A 21,474-nucleotide genomic window follows, 5' to 3' on the forward strand; every position below is an offset into this window, starting at 1 on the left:
TAGAAAGTTGGAGCAATAGCTTTTAATGTTTTCCACTGAATTCAAAGGTTTAGATCTCAAGCATGCATCATGACATCAGAAAATATATGTGCTCTTTGAAGATCCAGTCATATCAGATGGCATCTTGAAAATGTATTATTCATGACTCAGTTACAGATAAACAATGTGGTAACATGAAAGCAAAGCATTAAAAAGTCACATGTATCAGTGAACCCTTTTGCAAAAGAATAAAAGTTGAGGGTGAGCAGGTTTAAAATAGATAAGTAAATAAATAAATGTGGTGATTTAGGCAAATTTTTCAAAGTTAATCACATGTTCTAGGTAGTAAGCTCCTTTAGGGTAAGGACAGGCTAATTCAAATTCTATAAAGTTCTACGATGTTACATAGTACAGTTTTTTAACATATTAGATATTACTTTACTTTTATTTGCAATTAATATTTTAAAGTAAATGCTAGTAATTAACAAGAGCTTGCTATAAAATATAGACACAGATGACAAATTCATATTTATAATTTAATAAGTAGAAAAACAGAAATGTATGATAATTTGATGGTACTTATTAGGTAGAGAAGTATAAAGGATCTTTTTATATAGTTCACGTGCATTTCAATTTTTAATAGTCTTCATGATGATCTCACTTGGGCATAGGAGGATATGTGGAGGGGCATCTTTTAATTATTTTCCTTGCTAATCTTTCTCTTCTTGCTTTTCTCTTGCTATTACATTAGATCAGATGAAACGATGTACCTCCAGGTTAAATGTCAAGTCGAGTGGAAGCTCAAAGATACTCCATCAAATTTACTATAACCTGAAGGTTATATTAAAGGTTTTCATTGTGAAAAATGGAGCCTTCAGTTTACCCAACTATGCTTTTTAAAACAGCAAACTAATCACATTGTCGTCCATCTTAATGCTCTTCAAACTCCTTGCCATTGGTTCGCTGAAGAGCTATCCATCCTCCCTGTACACCAAGGCATCCATCCTTGAACACTCTTCTTCCCTCTGCCATCCAATCCTTCTCTAAGAAGCCTTCCCCCTACTGTGTTGTGTTCAACTCCCCTGGGCACTCGCACAGCACACAACAGAGACTCAACATTCACAAAGCACCCTTTACATGCAAGGTGCTGCTGTACAGTTGTGAACAGCCCAGCTTTGTGAGCTGTATGGTCAGGCTGGGAAGAAAGGCTTCACGTAAACAGAAATAACCAACAAATTTACTGGAAGTGTTAAGACTGCCTTGAAGGAGAATGAAAGGGGTACTGACACACAGAGCAGCAGAACCTAACATGGAGAGATGGGGAAGAGAAGTCCTCCTAATGACATCACCTAGTCTGCCATTGTGGTATAGGAGAAGAGAAGGAAAAAATTCAAAAAATATTCAAGCGATGTGCAAAAATATTCTAGGCAGAGGAGGCAACACCTCAAGGCAGAGAAGAAGAGGGAATAGGTCATACTTTATGAACAAGGAGAAAAAGTAGTGCAAGATGAGGCTGGAGAATGTGTTGGGTCTAAATCATGCTGGGGGCCTGCGGCAGCCGTGGAAGTGCACTGCTCCTTCTAACCTACACCGCCCCCCTTCCCCAGAAAGAACTCATTAGGGCTGTGAGGGGGGCCGCTGGCTGTCATGGCCCACTGGAACTCTCAGATGCAGTGCAGTGGGCCACCAAGGCCACCCCCTTCCCTGAGAGCTTCCAGCCCTGATTAAGCACAGTGGGACTAGGAGGGTTTGGTCCTTTCTGCTCAATGCAGGATTGCTCTAACAGGTCTTGATTCTGTCCTCCCTACTGGATCATCCACGACCTTACCAGATTTGTTTCACAGATCATACATACTTGATTACCCTCTTACCCCAGTCTGAGGCTCTCTCTGAATTTCAGTGTTGAGCTTGAGATAGGATTCTTTATTTTCAGACTTAATGACCAAATACTGTATTACAGATACTATCAATTTGACACACATAATTGCATTCCCAGCTTCCAATAATTGCAGCGTTGATGCTGGGAAAACTGAAACACAAGTTGTGAAGATTTTATAATTTCTTTTCTAAGAAACTCAAAATCAGCTATGTCTGGATGAAGCAGGTAACTCTCAATGGGCTGTGTTCTGTTTTCGTTAAACAAATATTTAATTATAGCAATTTATTTCTGGAAATAGCACAATACATTTGGTATAGTTCAAGCTACAACAGAGATGGGAAATGTTCACTCAATTACTTTTGTTCAGTTTGTACAATGTGCTACTTGTCAATTAGGATAATTAACAAGGCTTGTCTTCAAAGAGAGAAAATGATCTACTATCTCAACTTAGTAAATAGATGCCAAAAGAAATCTTTGAAAAACTTTTGTGAGGGAGTAAGTTTTTCTTGAAGTGCCTCTCCAACATCTATCTTGTCCTGCCCCCCATGTCTTAGTCATGTAATCTTTACGAGACCTGCGGATGGATCTGAACCCCTGCTATAATCAGGTTACTCTCATCCTCTGTTGCCAAAACCAAGAGTAGCCTAACAGAGGGATATCAGGACTTAAGTTTGATGATGATGATGGGAAGTGTTGCCCTGCTCCTTTAATCCCCTACATGTGAAGGGGTAAAATGCTGCTACAGTGGTCACTGAAGGCAGTCAGGGGAGCCAGACCAGAGATAAAGTCTACAACACAGAGTGAAGACAGAAAAAGAAACAGACAGGACATCTGACTGAGCTGTATATAAGACTACCTTATCTCGCCTGACTATTGAGGCCAGGTTGAAATGCATTTCTTGTTACTTGTACTATCAAAAAGCATTTTAATATATAAAGGTATTTGCTACTTTTCTTAGTTTAAAAATTACACATTTGATTATGCACCTCAGCTTACTCTCCAGCCCCTGTCAGTAAAAGGATAGTCAACTGCCATTCAATGATTCAGGTTTATTTTGTTGATCGTCACTAAACATTGACTTAAAAAATATTTTATGTCATAATAAAAAATACTACATATTTTATTCTTTTGTTCTTATAATCAAAAAGGATTATAAAATGTAATAAAATATAAGCTTGCATTTTAGCTAATTAATTATTAAATGCTTGAACGCTAGGTGAAAATCATTAAGGAATACTTTAAAGAATCTACAGATGCAAGTAGCAGATTCCTCCTGGACTTAAAAAGTTGACTGTTTTGTTTGTTTGTATGAGTTTATAATGATAACTCATGGGCCAAATATAGGCCATATTTTCTTGTTTTACCTGCCCATACAGAATTTAAAAAGAGAAAACATATAAAGAGAAAACACACATAGGTCTACATGGAAATGAAGAATGAGAAATGAAAAGTAGCTACTCATTGTAGGCCAAGAATGAGATGCCAGTTTTACTGCTTTATCAAAGTCCGCTTCATCCATTTTGTGACTTCATCATTATAAGGTATTTAGATCTCTGACTTTTGATTTAAGTGCAAACAGTAATACTTGGCAGCTAAGTACAGATTTATGCAACATATGGGAAAAATCTGACAGCCAAAACATTGGCACTAGAATAACTAATCACTTCAAATGAGTAAAAACTTGAAGCAGGATCTTTTACATCCTTGGCACTAAGACTCTTAACCACCAAAAAAGATGTAGATCTTACCTGTAGGTCTTTTTCTTCTATTTTTTTTTGGAGCAATTCAAGGCACTTGGTAAAGTCAGTATGGTCTTGGTCAGGCGTTGAAATAATCTCACATCCCTATGTGTTTAAAGTAAGAGAAAAGGTAAGAATACATAATGATGACAGCCTTACAAGATAAAACACTATAAAAGTAAAGATAAGGTATCAATAGACATAGCCTATTATGCTTATATTATACCCTGATCATTAGTATCATTATCATTATCTTTTTTATTTCACATAACAAGACATCTCAGAAATGGTTAGAATATCACAATAATGGTCTGATTATGACAATCACTTTACTCAACAAAAGTGCAGATTTACACTACATTAATGGTCTTTAAGAATCACTGCTGGGATGACATTTGAAATTAACATAAGGACTCTGATACAAGTATTATAAAATATATTCACAGTAAAACTACCTGAAGTTAAAAGTAAAGCTATTTCTAAAAAAAGTTTGAACCTCTTTAAGTAGACCTAAGTTTACCTACATAACCGGAAAAACTCATATTAATATTGAACTAATGATAAAACTATATTTTAAGTAAAATCAAGTCAGCTGTTCTATAAAATTCCTTTATAGCACCTTTCTTACCCACTGTAAAAAGAGGCATGAAGAGCTATACCTGCATAAATATGTCTCTTGAATTATCTTTTAGACATAATGAAGCAAATTTATATGGTCTCTGCCTCTTCTACACTAGATACCTTACCTAGTGAAAAGCCAGGAATATATTTATAAATATGAAGCCACAAAAGTGCCAGCTTGTTGGCACTCGTGAACCAAGACAGTGAGAGAAACAATATTTCTGAAATGACACCTTTTCCTCCAATGTCTTACAAAGGCAAAGGCATGTAAAACCAGAGTGCAATGGGACTTGAGACTTCTTAATTCACGAACTTAACAATTCGTGGTCTCTCATAAACAGCTGAGTAAGGGGAAGTTAAATATAATCCAGTATATAAAGTTGCCATTCAAAGAGTTTTCAAGGATACCAAACACCCATACTGAGTCCTAAATTATCCTAAGAACCGTTCTCAGTAGATTTAAAGGTTCTTCTTTACCTTCAAGGTCTCTCTAAATGTGTCAAGCTCAACCTGGGCTTCATTCATTTATGACTACTGTCCTACAAGGTAGTGACCAATGAAAAAATTAATTCCTCATCATTCAGAAATATATTATGCCCTAAAAGATGTATATGTCATCTTTACAAAATGGTTGACATGTACTTTTCTGACCTGAAGAGAACATTGAAATTTACTACAGTCACCAAGTGAGGGCATAAAGAAGTTGACTTGCCTCAGGCTAATACTCCTTGAAAAGGGATGTTAGAATATGATAGAACCTACAGGGATATTATCAGGGGTGAGGAGATTAGATTGTCACCACGCACACACACACACACACACACGTACACACATGCAGATACACACACGCACACAAATCACTATACTGAATGTTCCCCAAGGACAGGAATTATGTTTCATGCATTACTATTTCTAGTGCATGGCACCAGTCTGCTACATTGTAAGTAACTGATAATGTTTAACTAATACTCTGGAGGAATAAAAACCTATGCTGGCAAAGGGGTAAGAGAGCTTGGTATCTTATTGCTAAATACTGCATTTTAACAATGGGAAATCACCTTCCTGTTTTTAGAGATGAAGATATAATCGTTCCAGCAAAAAGAAATGAAATGAAAAAGGCAAACAGAAACAGCAATAATATAAAGATGATTAATAAACCATTGTTTATCTTCACAGAATCAACACAGATCCATAGGAAAAATTATAGTGAATGAGAACCGAAGAAATAATCTATCCCACTATAGTATTATGTAGATTAAGAAAATGAAAATGAGAGATTTAAATTGATTTGTGAATCCCTGGATAGCTGGGTGCAATAATGCACATCTAGAAATCTTACTGCCTTACTCTCGTGAGGTGGGAATAAATATCTAGATATCTGACACAAAAAGGTCATATGACATCATAGTTGGTTCCACAAGAATGGTATCTCGAGAAAACGTGTGAGATTTTCTGAAACATACGAGCAAGGCTTTATCTCATCAATTTAAGACAGGCACAAAGAAAAGCGTGAGTCATAACATGGAGGCAAATTACCAGAATTGAAAAATTCAGACTCTATCTAAACCCAGAACTTAGAATTTTTATGAGTTTAAATGATTCTAATCTCATCACTGATTAAAAACGAATTCACTGGAAGTGTAAATAGCCCCAGTAGCCCTCACAGGGCAGCTTACAACACCTAGACAGGAGACCTGCAATACAAAGTATCAGCCAAAGCCCAGGCCTTTGGCCAACTACAGATGTTTTTACTGTTTCCTGGGTCTTATAATAACATATTAAAATCTAAAAGAGGAGAAATGTAAAACCAAAGAGAAACTATCCAAATCCAGCAGACAAGGAAAAATGCAGAAATGCTGTAAGGTATCAAGTGATGCTCATTTATTATACATTAACATCTATTTATAATTATTTATGATATAGAATTGACTTCATTTATTGGAGTCAGAAGCACTGAGTTCTGTGAAGAATTTCACAGGGTTAGATGTTTAAAAAAACAAACAAAAACTCACACTAAGACAAGAACTCAGGATATAAAAGCTAAGAAATTTGGTCCAATAAGTACATTACTTTCTAATAAATGGTTTCTAATATTAGCTGATACATCTATACATCAGAAACCCTAAGTTTATACAGAAACCTTCCAAAGCATAAGCTACATAAAATAAAAAAGATTTTATTTATTTATTCATGAGAGACACACAGAGAGAGGCAGAGACCTAGGCAGAGAGAGAAGCAGGCTCCCTATGGGGAGCCCAATGCGGAACTCGATCCCAGGACCCCAGGATCACTCCCCGAGCTGAAGGCAGACGTTCAACTGCCAAGCCATCCAGACATCTCCAAAACTCTTTAAAACAGCTTTAACATACCAATGTTAGGGTGGAAACTTCTGTTTCAACTACTACTGTCTTCAACTTTCTGTAGTTGCTTAGAATATATTTTTTAGGACAGAAATTACTACTTTATGAGCCAGTAGGTGGCTCCAATCTCATTCTATGCACCTGCCTTGTAAAGTTTTTGTTATTATACAACTAGAAATTCAAATAACTCAGAGAAAATAAATAAATAAATAAATAAATAAATAAATAAATAAATAAATAAATAACTCAGTTCTAATAATAAGTTCCCTTTATGGACACATCACTTTTTCAAGATGATTTTTTTTAATATTACATTTTATTAATTTTGTTTTATGCCAGAATTCAAACAGAAAAGATTTGGATCGATGTCAAAAATTTCAGGCCGCATAAATATCAAGGCTATTCTAATTTTGTTCTAACCTAAAAAGTGTCTTCTGAAGATAAGGAACAACAACGCCCACCCCATGCCTTCCAAACCACAACCAAACATAAAAGGCAAAGTAAGGAGAACTGAGTATAAGTTCAAAGTAGTGCCTACGTGGCTCAGCTGGTTGAGCATCTGCCTTTGGCTCAGATCGTGATCCTGAGGTCCTGGGATCAAGTCCTGCATCAGGCTCCCCACAGGGAGATTGCTTCACCCTCTGCCTATGTCTCTGCCTCTCTCTGTCTCTAAAAATAAATAAAATCTTTTAAAAAAACATTTAATTATAAATAAATTATCAGAGGCCCAGCCAACCTCTTTTTAGGGGCTTACTCTCTATATACTGTTTTAACAAATTGTACTGTATACAAAGGAAGTAGGAATCTACCAGATACTAATGGCCCAGTGATAAATAAAAACCATGAATATCATAATTAGTAAACATGTAAAATATAAATATGTGTGTGTGTGAATGTAAGAAAGACAGCAAGGTATAGGGAGGTTTCTTTTCCTCCTCTTTCTATACTGAGAAACTCCTAGCCATACTCCACTACTATCCAGTAAGAGCTTGAAAGAAAGTCAGTCTTCAATTCATTCATAAATTGTTCCTTTCTTATGTTGAATAATGGGGATAGTGTGGGCTTTAGAAATACCATTTTGGTTTTGGGGCTAAGCTACACTCTAAACTAGAGCCAACTGTAATACACTGCAATGAGAAACCTACTCAGAAAATTACTGATTGATTACATTAGGTTCTCCATAGAGGTATAATGAACATCAAAATACTGCACTTTTGAGAATCATATTCTAATAGAACACATGTACTAAGAAACAGAAATAGTTCACAACATCAAGGAAATAGTTCATATTAAAAAGATAGGTGCTTTAAGGTCCAGGAAATCAAAATTTAAAAGCAAGTATTAAAGGCGCAGAAAGATGTAAAAAAGTTACAAATAAGGTAAATTAATCCTATTGTCAACATGATAATTTAGCAGATTTGAGGAGAGTGAATATAAAGAAGAAGCAAACTTAAGTAAAAGGAAGTAGAACTTTACACATGAGTGCACTCATGGAGCAAATGAACTGAGGTGGAACAGATCACATACACAGGCAAAAATTCTCATCTAGCAAAATCTTTGCCTACTACTTTGGGAATACATGATCTCCAGTCAGGAGAGGAAGACTCAATGCTCCTTGAGTATCCAGAAACTAACCTCTGCATTTCACTAGGACAATATTGGTCATGTTAAGCACTCAATAGAAGTCTGATGGACAGACAAATGATGGACGGATACAACCACCACTCCCTTCATGGCATGCTTCTCTAAAACATAAACGTGGACAAGCCTTAGACAACAAATCTAATAGAAATGCAGCATTGTCGTTATTTTTTCAAAGGTATTATGCTACTGCTGCCATAAGAAACTCATGTAACACTTTTGTTTTAGGGCATAACTAATACAGACTCTTCAAGTGGTGACAAATATTAGTGTTTTATATGCAATTAAGCAAATGAAAATCCAACAATGTTAACAAAATTAACATCCAAAGAGGGAAAGAGAATTACTAATGTACACGGAGGCTAAGAAATGAAGCAGTATGAAGTACTACATAAATAATTTGGAATACTTTTGAATGAGTTGTAATTTATTCCTTAAGAGAAAGACAAATGACAAAAAAATCAACTGATATTAGGGACTCAAAAGTTTAGCAATAAACAGTGTTCAGAATATGCCCTAGAATGACAAGAGCTCACTTCAATTTTTTAATACTGCCAACATTGATAGTTATAGCAAACACAAAAATATATGGAATATGTGTAGTGCATGATCCTAATCATGGTAAAACCACAGATTTTATTTATTCATGAGAGGCAGAGAGAGAGAGGTAGAGGGAGAGGCAGGCTCCCTGCAGGTAGCCTGATGTGGAACTTGATCCCAGGATCCTGGGATCACGACCTGAGCCAAAGGCAGACGCTCAACTACTGAGCCACCTAGGTGCCCCTAAAATCTTGAGGTTCCACATGATAATGCACATACAGTTCTGGGTACTGGGATGAACCCAGTAAATGCTCACCACAGCACTTCAGAAGAATCTCCAGAAACATCAGATGGTATAGTCAGACCACCTCACGTCAAAGATTACTAGAGTAAGCCACACATTGTCAATATTCTCCCAAGAACTTTTTGTGGATGCTTACCAAACTATTTTAGAATTTACTGACAACTAAAAGAAATTATTACGAGGCAATGAGTGTCAATAATCAACCTAACTGCAAAAGACCAATGCAAAAGCTGTTAGAATGTCATTCTCGATTACTTAATTTACTGTTTGCCAAAAATTTAACTAATATAAGTTAATGAGTTTTCACATTTAGCACACATAAAACCTATGAAGTTATCTGATGCTGACTCCTCTAAAACTCTTTAATAGGAAAAAAAAACAGATCCTTTGAAAAAAATTACAATAACATATCAATTGTTATTTTATACACTATATCCACAGAGAGACTTGGCCTCATTAAAACAAGAAGCAAGGAGTTAAGTCTGGTGAAAGCATTCCCAAATCTGCGATTAGCTTATTCATTTTAGGTGAAGTCATTTGGTGCCCATCCATCTACCCAGGACAAGAAAGGACTTGTGCAAATTACCCTGAAGAGATTTTATGGGGCTCTGAGACTTCTATTGTAACTTTATGGGCTGAGTTTATAAGGTTAAGAATTCAGAAGTGTTATTTTCTCCTAGGTACCATGCACACCAATCCTGAATATTTATTTGGAGTGGCTTGCATATAGCCTCTCACCTAGGATAATTAAATGCAATATGTATGTAACTATTAATTAAAATTATAAAATCATAAAATTATAATTAATTTACAACTAAATATATAAAATTATAAATTATAAAATTATAAATTATAAATTAATAACATTTATAACTAGTATTTCAGTAGACGTTTTGTTATAGAAGGTTTTAGTCACTTCACAGGAGTTATGTTCTTGAATCCCCACAATACCCTTATAAGGTGAATGTAATTATCACATTTAAGATATGCAGAGTGAAGTTTGGAGAGATTAAATAACTTACCCAAGGTCACACAGCTGTTGAGGACATTCTATGTGATCTGAAGCCCATACTCTTAACCAACCATGCTTTGTACTCAACCCTGCTTAATTAAACTTTGGGTATTTTGGGAGGTTTAAGAAGAAAAATGCCTTTATAATTTATTTTGAACCTTGATTTAGTTGGTTTTCTCCAGTATTTTAAATACCTGAAAATCTTTCATGACTCCTGCCCAACTCCATGCTGCTTCCATAGTAGTCCAAGGCTTAGAGACCTCAGACACCTGAAAATGGGCAAGGAATGCTTAGCTATCTATCTCTCCTTTTCTCTGCTTTCCTAATTCATCATATTATCACTATATTTATCATTATATTCATGACAATTCGCTTTTTCTTCTGCTATTAAACTTACCCATAAGATCAATATCTTTGTGTATGAGTCCCTTTCAGTTTATTTTCTTAGAATTAGCTTACTAGAAAATGAAATTACTGGGAAAACTGTAAGAAAGTTTATGATCTTTGATATATGCTGCCAGGGTGCTTTCTAAGAGGGATATAAAAATACATATTCCCACTAGTAGCATAGGAGGGTAAAGAGTTTCTTAAAATATAACAGTAGGAAAGAAAATTCATCATGAATTTCTTACTGTGAATTAATTTAATTGCTATACTTGCTTCTTAATAAGCAAAGAGAAATCACTTTCATAAAGAGAAAGAGAACTTTGTTGGAGAGCAAGGGAAGAGAAAGATAATTCTGGAGTGTGAAGCTGGGATGAAACAGGAATTGGTTCATCAGATTGAGGACTGAGGGGCTCAAGGACAGTATGAGAGAAATGGATATTTTTTGAAAGGGAAATAAGTGTCAATCAACAGAGTATAAGAAAGGAGGCAAGAAGCTATCAAAGATTTTCTTTCAAGTTGGTTCTGAAAACATGAAATAATTTACTACCCCATCATATTAGAATACTGACATGCATTCTTTTTGTAAATAAGCAATGATAAGAGTTTTATTTTTAAGCAACAATAAGAGTTTATGGAGTCTTAAAATTCTGGCTCTCACACACTTTATTTCCCCCTATTTACTGCTAACGTTGCCTTTCTTATTGTATGTAAGCAAGATAAACACTTAAAAATATTTTGGGGAGATATATTCAAGAGTCTTCTAAAAATTGGATATGTTAAAGTATTAATAATGAGCTTCCATAATTATTCATTAAAATGAACTGACCGGAACTCTAATAAGAAACTGCCTGCCAGATCAAGAGTATAGCAGGCACAGGGCAAAATGACATATACTATGGATAACCAAAGATACAGATCTAAAATTAGCCCAAACTTGTTCTCAAGTTTAGTTAGATAAAGCCATTTGGAATCTAAATGATCTATGTTCCTTGATACAGGTATGAAAATGGTCTTTACTCTGTAGAAATGCAATCACAAAATAACCATTTCCCACTTTCCTCTTTATTGTATAAAGCATACTATAGTAGATTGCTCCTTCCATTTTATTTGCCAACCTTCTAAAAACAGTTCACTTTTCCACTAAAAAGATTTATCATCAAATGACAGCCTACAAGTAATGATTTCTTCAGCAAGAATGTCACATGATTAAACTCTTAAAAACCCTAAGTAACAGGTTGCCTGATATAATTTAGTGTTCTTCTGGTTTTCTAGATCACGCATAAAAGAAAAAGAATAAACGCAATTTAGCCTTGTTGCAATTCTCCATTCGATTCCAAACGTAAAGAGACATTCTCATCTAGTGCAATCTTCACTGGCCTGGGTGGTTTTTTGTTTTGTTTTTTTTTTTTGCCTGGGTGTTATAAGATAACCTTTCCTTTCAACATCGCATTGAATGAAAACTATAGCCTTCCAAACAAGAAAGTCACTACTTCCACTAATGGAAGTCAAAAGTCTTTTTAGAACAGCATAGGGTCTTAAATGATGGCTTTCCTCCTAAGAGCAGAGCCAGAGTTCTTTTGGAAGAGAGTGCCCAAAAGTGTCAACATAGCAGGCTTCAGACTGTTATCCTAAAAAAGCTTTGCCTGCAAGGTTGGCCCTTGGCTCCCAACTGAGAACCTGAAAGGTAAATAGTTCTCTATATTAAAAAAATTTTTTTTTTCTTAAAAACTAACAGTGCCTAAATTGTTTTATTCAATGATTTTATGCTGAGCACCTGCTTGTTTTCTTCCTGGGAGTCTGGAATTTTGATACATGCTATGCAGAGGGTGTGGGTGCCTCCAGTAATATTTTGGCCATTGTGCTTCCTTCCCTAGTGATGATACCTCACATTTATTGTCACAATTTGATTAAGTACATCCTGTGTGACTCCACTGGGAAAGAACTCTTGGAACTAGTGACTGGTTTTCTACAGACTTTGTCCACATCTACCTTTTCCTTTTGCTTATTCTACTTTGTATCCTTCCACTGTAATAAATTACAGCCATGATTAGTATCAGAAAAGGCAAGAAAAAACAAGCACTCCTGAGGATGTAAGAAAAGGGAACCCTCTCGCACTGTTGGTGGGAATGTAAATTGGTGCAGCCTCTGTGGATAACAGAATGGAAATTCCTCAAAGGATTAAAAAAACAACCACAGCATCATCCTGGAATTCCACTTCTAGATATTTACCCAAAGAAAACAAAGACACTAATTTAAAAAGAGATATGCACCCCTATGTTAAATGCAACATTATTCACAACAGCCAAGGTACAGAAGCGACCTAAGTGTACATGGATACAGCAATAAATAAAGAAGACATGGAATGTTACTCAGCCATAAAAATCTTGCTATTCACAACAACATGGATGGACATAAAGGGTATCATGCTGAGTGAAATGATGAGACAAATATCGTATGATTTCACTTATACACGAAATCTATACAAATGAACAAAAACAGAGTCATAAATACAGATGAACAGGGGATCCCGGGGTGGCTCAGTGGTTTGGCGCCTGCCTTTGGCCCAGGGCGTGATCCTGGAGTCCCGGGATCAAGTCCCACTCCCCGTGTCGGGCTCCGGGCATGGAGCCTGCTTCTCCCTCTGCCTGTGTCTCTGCCTCTCTCTCTCTCTCTGTCTATCATGAATAAATAAATAAGATCTTTAAAAAACAAATTAAATAAATAAATAAAAAATAAATAAATACAGATGAACAAATTGATGGTTGCCAGAAGAGACAATGGCAGGGCTGGGGGGGTGCCTAGGGAGATGGATAAAATAGGTGAAAGGGAGGTACAAACTAGTCATTAAATCAATCAATCAATCAATCAATCATGGAAATAAAAAGTACAGCACAGAGAATATACTCAATAATACTATAGTAACCTTCTTGGTGACAGATGATAACTACAGTTGCACTACATCATGCACTGCATGATGATGGAATTGTCAAATCACTATGTTGTACACCCGGAACTAATACAACATTGTATGTTGGGGTGCCTGGGTGGCTCAGACAGTGAAACGTCTGCCTTCAGCTCAGGTCATGATTTCAAGATCCTGGGGGCTGGACCCCCTATCGGGGTCCAGCCCCCTATCAGGCTCCCTGCTCAGCGGGGAAGGCTGCTTCTCCTTCTCCTTCTCCCTCTGTCCTTCCCCCTGTTCCTGGCACTCGCTCTGTCTCTCTCAAATAAATAAAATCTTTTAAAAATCATTCTGTGTCAGTTACACTTCAATTACATAAAAAAATCACAGCCACTCGTATGACTATAAGCCAAGTCCTGTGAGTCGGTCCTCTTACTGAATCATGAGTTTGGGGATGGTCTTGGAAACCCCTGAAAACAAAGAGCTAGAGAGATTCTTCCTCAAGTAGCATGTCTGGATAAGCTTCTATTTTATAATGTTTCTAAAGGCTCCAGACCCAGAGCAGATCTCTGTCCTTTACAACCACTCTGAATATGCAAAGAAAAGAATGAGGCTCCACCAGGGCTCCTTGCCAGGTCTCCTAAAAGCAGAAAGCTAGAGGCAGTGAAGGTAGTCCAGGAGGGTAGCATTGCCCAATTACCTAGAACTAAGTAGAAGTGGGAAAGGGAAATTAAATGCTGCACAGAGAAAAGGAAGCCACAGAACTTCCTCAGCATGGGAACCTGAACCTCACTTTGCTTCAAGAAAAAACTCCCTTCTTTCTACTAAAGGATTATGGCATAGTTAGAAAAAAACTGTAGATTCTGGCACCAGGGTGGTCCTTTAGATCCCACTTGACCATTTCCTAGCTGCGTAGGCTTGGGCAAGTTGTACCACCTCCTTGTGCTTGCATCTGTAAAGTGTGGATGACAGTTCTGACCTAATGAAATCTGTTGCAAGGATAAATGAATTTATAATTCAAAGTACATATAAAATATTTGGCAGGTTGTAAGCACTTTAAAATCATTGGTGGCTATCACTGTTGTTTTCAAGATTGTGTTGATTATTTTTTCCTATCAACTTTTAAAAGAAGAAACCTGAAACAGTGAAATAAGATTATAATCATCCAAATACATTTTAGTCTAGCAAGAAGCCAATGCGCATTAGGTGTTGGTAGGTAAAGGGCAAGTGTTCCATGGTTCAACTCATCTGAGAAATACAAAGGTGAACAAAATTAGATTTTTGGCAGACTTCCTTAAAATGATAGTGTCCATGAATTTCCAAAAGGGGCACAGAAAATGTCAAATTTCACAAGTCCATTTGGTTACAGCAGTCTTTTTTGTATCGAGTATTATGTGGCACCAATGGTCTGCTGCTCTAAAGCGGGACTACCTACCCGCTTCATAGAAACTGTGATAAGAACCTACTACCTACAAGGGATACCAGGATTAATGACCATATTCAGGTTGCAGAAGATCATGTCTTAACAGAGATCAAGGAAGAAAATTAAGAAAAAATTAGTCATATCAAGCTCAGCAAGAAAAGTACAAAGGAGGGAATCCCAACAGATAGAGGTGGGGAGCCAAACAGGTGAAAGACTGCTGAGCAGGTGCATCCCATGACACACACGAGTGAGTGGAAATAGACAGAGTCACAGTTCTAGAGAACACACAGTAGGATAAGGACAGTTCAGAGGGCCAGCCGAGGTCATTTGTGAAGCACTCAGGAATTCTTAAAAACGTAGGGGCATAGACTTCCCCTTTTTAAATGCCTAAATTAAGTTAAACTCCAACAAAACAGACTTTGAAAAATGTAGACCATTTAAAATAAAGTCAATCTGAAAGGACTATGACTGACGCAAGCCTAAGAATTAAGGTATATTGGAGAGAGATCCTTGCCTGTCTCATCATTCCCCTGGTGAGATGCTAATAAGGAAGAGCCAACCTGTTTTAAGAATATAAAGTGAAGAACCTGTCACTCAGTTGTCAGTGGAAACTGCCCGTCTACAATTCCCTTAATAGACCCTTTATACCTCAACATATGCTAATCAGTCTTAATGTGCAAGCCTAAAAATCTACTATACCTGGGGTTTTTATTTTTTAAAGAAATATACCAATCAATGGAGTTAAGCTTTACATATTCACACAGTTTCCTCTGTCTGGTATAATAGTCAAACTGGCTAACGTTTTACAATTTCTAACAGCCCCTTCTGCCATTATCTCTAAATTAATTTGACCCTATCTAAAAGTTGTTGGCATGTGGCTGGGCAGAAATGGGAAAGACACACAGCTAGAAGGAGGGAATAATAAGGTTCATGAAATTCAGGAGATCAATAAAGATGTTTTTAATCCCCAATTAAAAACATCTACTGAGATTCTGTGAAAATTTCTTTAAGATTTTTATTTATTTATTCATGAGAGAGAGAGAGAGAGGCGCAGAGATACAGATAGAGGGAGAAGCAGGCTCCGTGTAGGAGCCTGATGTGGGACTCGATCCCGGAACTCCGGGATCACACCCTGGGCCGAAGGCAGACACTTAACCACCGAGCCACCCAGGTGTCCCTGATTCTGTGAAATTTAAATATAACTCACACTGAGGCATTATCAAACTCAAAATGATGTTTTCAGTAATTTTTATTCTAATTTATTAAATCTGGGTTCATAAATTGTACACTTACGGAAATAAATGGATTGAAATCTTTTTAAAAGCAGTATTACTGAGAATAGTTATTTTAAAAAAGCTCTTATGTAAACTCTTTTAGAAAGTAAAACAAAATACTACCACTTTATTTTAAAATAGTGCTTTAGCACTTTTAGAGTACTTCTACATGTATAACATTATATGATCATTTTTACAAGTGTCTGAGAAAGCCAGGCCTGATTTAATTTCACCTGCCTTAGTAAGACTTCCACATTCATAAGCTAGCAACTCAAAAAATAATTCACACAGTTATTTCAGGAAAACATAATGTTTTTTTAATAAAAATCCCAAAACCAAAATGTACAGTACTAATAGCCAAGAATAAGTAGTTATTTGACATCTCTGCCTAAGTAACTACATTTAGATCTACCTGACATCCCCACTATTTGAGAATCAGTGTCCTCATCTTTACATTGGAATTAATACACAACTAATATATATTTCTTAACATTTGTAGTCCACTTACGAAAATCAGACATTCTATTCAAATGTCAACCAGAAGCCGATCCCATTATTCTTACTGGGAAAAGTGATATTTGAACCCAAAATCCCAGTCTCCAAAAATAGAACAAACATTTATAGAGGTAACAGCCATTAAGATGAGATATAAAATGATGAGCAACTTTTTATTGTATATAACACTTATAATATCTTATAGTTATGAAAAAGAGCACAGGTTAAAAAAGTTTAGACATACTACCCTTGTCTTTCAAGAGTAGTCTTCAAAAATTTGGGTATGGCCATGCCAGTGTTAGAGAACAATGGGAAAACCTCACTGAAAACACTGATTTAATATATTCTTCAATAATTCAAAAAAAAATCTTATCTTTCCCAATTGTGAAAAAGATATAATGAAAGACAAGGAGACAATCATATGTGTGGATCTCTATCTCTACTCCTGAATTTACAGTGTTAGAACTACCTGGTGGCCTAAAATGATCTTGTTATGTCTGTAATTGGTTTAGCATCATCCCAACCTTTCTGCTAGTCTCATTCATCATATATACTGGGTTCATAGTATGTTTTCAATCAAGTCTTGCTTTTGTAACTGAAGTTCTATCACAGTCTTTGGTCCACACCATGTTCTAGTACTTTCAGCCACTGTTAGGATACCATATTGTGATATTCCAAGACTTGGAAGGATTAACAGAGAATATAATAACAGAAGTTAGATCTAGAGTCCTATTCCCAACTTACTATAAGAGTTATATTCACGTGGCCTTCTGTTTATAGTAACACTTTCTGGAATGCCAAAATACTCATCAGTAGCACAAAGGAAGACATTCATATACTTATAGGCTACCTATCCTCTTGCTAATTTTCTATTACCAAATCACCTTTGTTCTTCAACATTCTATCTTGGCTCAATCCTATGTCCAATAAATTGATTTTATATAATTTAATAACTTCTTTGTTTGCTTGGTCATTCTTGGTCTGGCCCAACTACTGCCACCCTAGAATTGAGTAGAAGTGAGTGACATGATGCAAATGTGAAGGTACAGTGAATGGTTAACACAATGACTATTATCCTGTTGATAGTGACACTGGCATTCATTCCCAGAGATGCTAAATACCTTGTGCAAGCAACTTGCCTAACAGGCCAAAGATACAATGTGCTGACAAGCACTAGTGGCAGCAGAGTCCCAGTTTTAACAAAATTCTTTTTATAGAAGACATGGATATTGACCCAAGAGCTGTCTCTGACTAGTCCTACCATTTTGTTTTGAGTCATGTAAACTTTATGGGTCTTAGCTTTTTCAGCAGGAAACTGGGCTATATAACATTATTTGATTTTTTATTATATTTTAAGTTATTGTACATTTTTATTTTATTTACCATATATTTTCATCTATTCTATATACCTACATTTTTGGAAAAAACTTATTATTCTGTGGCTCTTTAAGGCATTTGAAATACAGCAACTAGTCCCTTAATCTCCTAAATATGAAGAAAGCATGTTTTAAAATCTCCTTCCTGTATCTAGAGAAGACCCCACAGATCACATATCAATCAAAGCATTTATCAGGTGTTACAAGATATAACAGTTTCTTCAAAAGTTCTCAAGAAACTAAAATAAATGTGGGTATGACGGATTGGGTAATGAAGAAGGCTGAAATACAGGATTCTAGCCTTCAATCAAGGAACACTGACTCAGAGAGTAATACATAAACAAAAATATCAAGGGGAAAATCTGTAAGAGACATTCCTCATTCTGAGCTAATATTCACAAGCCACTCAGGGAGGAACTCAGGCACAGGGGCAAAAGGAGGAACATAAAGAGTTTACATCTCCATCTGAAAAGGAAAACTTTACGGAGTAAATTTAAAAAGGCATATCATATGCATTCCTATGGACCATATGGAATCAAGTGGTGGACTTAACTGCCCCCTACTTGTCCAAAACCCAAAGGAATAAATAATAAGGCCTATGAACATAAAGAGTAATGATTGGACTGTTGGTTTGTAACTTTGCTTGAAGCAGGTTATATATATGAAGAAGAATCAAAGAGAAAAGGCTAACGGCTGTTTTCTTCTTCCTTCTTACAAATTATTAAGTAAAGACCAAGAATTTATTATAATGTCCTTAAAACATCTTTCTCCCTGCCCAACATGCAGGCTTTATCAGAACAAAGTCAGATGGTGTGGAAGCCAGCCTCCAAGATGGCTACCAAGGATTCCTGCCATCTGGTATTAATAACCTTGTGCCATTTGATCCCTCATTGTACCCAGGTTGGTCTGTATGTACCCAGCATTGTAGAAGAGATGGTAAAATGGTATATCACTGCTGAAATTAGGTCACAAACAGACAGCTACTTCTGTCTTGGACTGGCTGTCTTGCACACATGTTCTTCTCACTCTCTTCTCTGGAAAGCAACCTGCCATGCTGTGAGCAGCCCAGTGGCAAAGAACTAAAGTCTCCAATCTCTAACCACTGAGAAATAGTAGCCAGTGAGACCAATTGGCAACTATATGAATAATCTTAGAACAGAATTCTGTAGCCCCAGGGGAGCCTCTGAGAGTACTGAAAAACCCAGCTACATTATAACCTCATGAGAAACCTTGAGCCAGAAGCACCTAGTTAATCAACTTCCATATTCCTTACCTGGAGAGAATATGTGAAATAAAAATTGCTTGCTGTTTCAAGCTGCTAAAATTTAGAATAATTTATTCCATAACAACAACAGATAATTATTACAGATGGCAAGATCTGGGATATAAAATATTCTGTTTAAAAGCGGACAAATACTTCATATACTAAAATATAAAGTTATAAAGTTCTCAGAAATTAGGCAAGAAAACCAATTTAAAGTTTTATACAATCAGGATCGCCTGGGTGGCTTAGTCAGTTAAGCATCTGGTTTCAGGTCTGGTCCTGATCTCAGAGTCCTGGGATCCAGCCCCATAGGGAGTCTGCTTTTCCCTCTCCCTCTGCCCCTCCCACTACTTATGTTTTGCTCACCACACTCTCTCTCAATAAATAAGATCTTTAACAAAATAAAATTAAATTAAAAAATGAAAAATAAAGTTTTATATACTCATGTAAACCTGAGTTTTTCCTTTAAGTCAAAGACATATCTACTGGGGGAGAAAACTGTGTGGATAAATGTTGGCTATAAAACCCACTTCATCATTTTTAACAAACTTTCAGCGTTTTAAATTACTTCTTTATTTTACTTTCTTCACTAGAGCCCCAGTTTCAGCTTCACTGAAAACTCATATCAAGTAGGAGGGGTAAAAAAAAGTGTATTTGAAGGCAGACACACCTTCTTTCATTTGTAGAAGAGCAGCTTAAAGACTGCTTAAATTGGAGATAATGGCTTATATGAATTGTGTGGGATGCTGCATTAACTTGTTGTCATTAGCATCATTATTAAAACTGAGGCTAAACACTCACCATGTGTTATACAGGGCACATTAGCTATATAAAAGACATCACTGATGCCCCTCTGGGAACAGATCAGAGAAGTTCAAAATCCATGATTCCCATCAATACTTGAAAAAGCTGCATTGTACTATGTCAATTTGTAATTACACAATGTAGGAATTATTAGATTAGCTAATTTTACTTTAAAAATTAAATCTCAATATAAATTTTATATATATAAATTAGCTTTGAGGTTAAAAAACTGAAGCAGAAGTTATAGGAGAAATTCATCAAATAGTAGTTAACTCAAAATCTTCCTTTATGCTTGACCTCATCTTACTGCATTTAGAAATTAAGGAGCTGGGTTCCCCTTCTTTTCTGTTATTTCCCCATCTTGGATGGGAATGACCAGACTGACACTTCCAGTTCTGTCAAGCCAGCAGCATTTAAGACAGGGGGAGGAAAGTCACATCTGGCCCGATCTTCAACTTGTTTCTAAGTCTGCTTGTTCCTGCCTCTCCTGCTGTTTCTTCCACTTCCAAAGATATGATTAATATCTAGACTATGTAAAACTTTCGTTGTAAGCAAGGCTGAGGGCTTTCCATCCCAATGAGGTTGAGGTATGGAGTTAATGAGAAGGGAGACTGTGGGGAATGAACACAAAGATGCCAATGTTGAAGTAATTGTGCATGAATATCAGACACTGACTTGGGAACAGTCTTCATCTGCTGATGGAGAGTCTGATCAGCTGGTGGGCAGAGGGAACATGCCCAGATCTGCAATTCACTGCCAGCCCCAGAATTTTCAAATTATAACAGCCTGTGCATTATAACCTTCATAACTTTGCTTCCCTATCTAGAATCATGCTTTTCTTTTCTTTCTTTCTTTCTTTCTTTCTTTCTTTCTTTCTTTCTTTCTTTCTTTCTTTCTTTCTTTCTTTCTTTCTTTCCTTCCTTCCTTCCTTCCTTTTCTTTTCTTCCTTTCTTCCTTTTCTTCCTTTTCTTCCTTTCCTTCCTTTCCTTCCTTTCCTTCCTTTCTTTTCTTTTCTTTCTTTTCTTTTTCCTTCCTATCCTCTCTCAGTTCTTTCTTTCCTTCCTATGAAAGGTTTCCTCCCTTTCTTCTTTATGAATTTATCTCACCCATCCCCACGCTTTATAAAGAATTTACATTTTTATCTCAGTAATTGCTGTTTCTTTTACAATTATGTGTGATTTGCTAATGCTGGTTTAGAATAACACAGAGGATGATGTTGTGGTTCAAAGAATTGCTGAGGCTACAATTTTTATTTTAAAAACACTGCATTGTCCTCTAAAACCAGTGAAAACTTGTTATTAATTACTGTAATACCGTCCTATGTGCCTTCTATCACTCTCAATTAGATCATATACATATTCTTAGTAGTAGTAAGGATCTCTGGAAGGTTTTCACAATAGTAGTGATAAAATGAATGCTTTAATAAGCTGTGTGTCATCATTAATTTCACATTGTAATGAATAGTTTTATACAG

The 21,474-nt window shown here is 36.2% G+C and overlaps 1 protein-coding gene across 9 annotated transcripts in view; it reads right to left on the reverse strand.

Annotated features, from left to right (window-relative positions):
• The window catches only part of TPK1 (thiamin pyrophosphokinase 1), a 325,666-nt gene that overhangs the window by 153,400 nt on the left and 150,792 nt on the right, over positions 1 to 21,474 (reverse strand). For all 9 annotated transcript variants that reach the window (XM_072777563.1, XM_072777569.1, XM_072777564.1 and 6 more), the window contains one exon: positions 3,607 to 3,702. In XM_072777563.1, coding sequence (XP_072633664.1) covers positions 3,607 to 3,702 — 96 coding nt within the window. The remainder of the gene's footprint in view (positions 1 to 3,606; positions 3,703 to 21,474) is intronic.

Source organism: Canis lupus, chromosome 15 (genome assembly GCF_048164855.1).
Source record: "Canis lupus baileyi chromosome 15, mCanLup2.hap1, whole genome shotgun sequence".
NCBI classification, from domain to species: domain Eukaryota; kingdom Metazoa; phylum Chordata; class Mammalia; order Carnivora; family Canidae; genus Canis; species Canis lupus.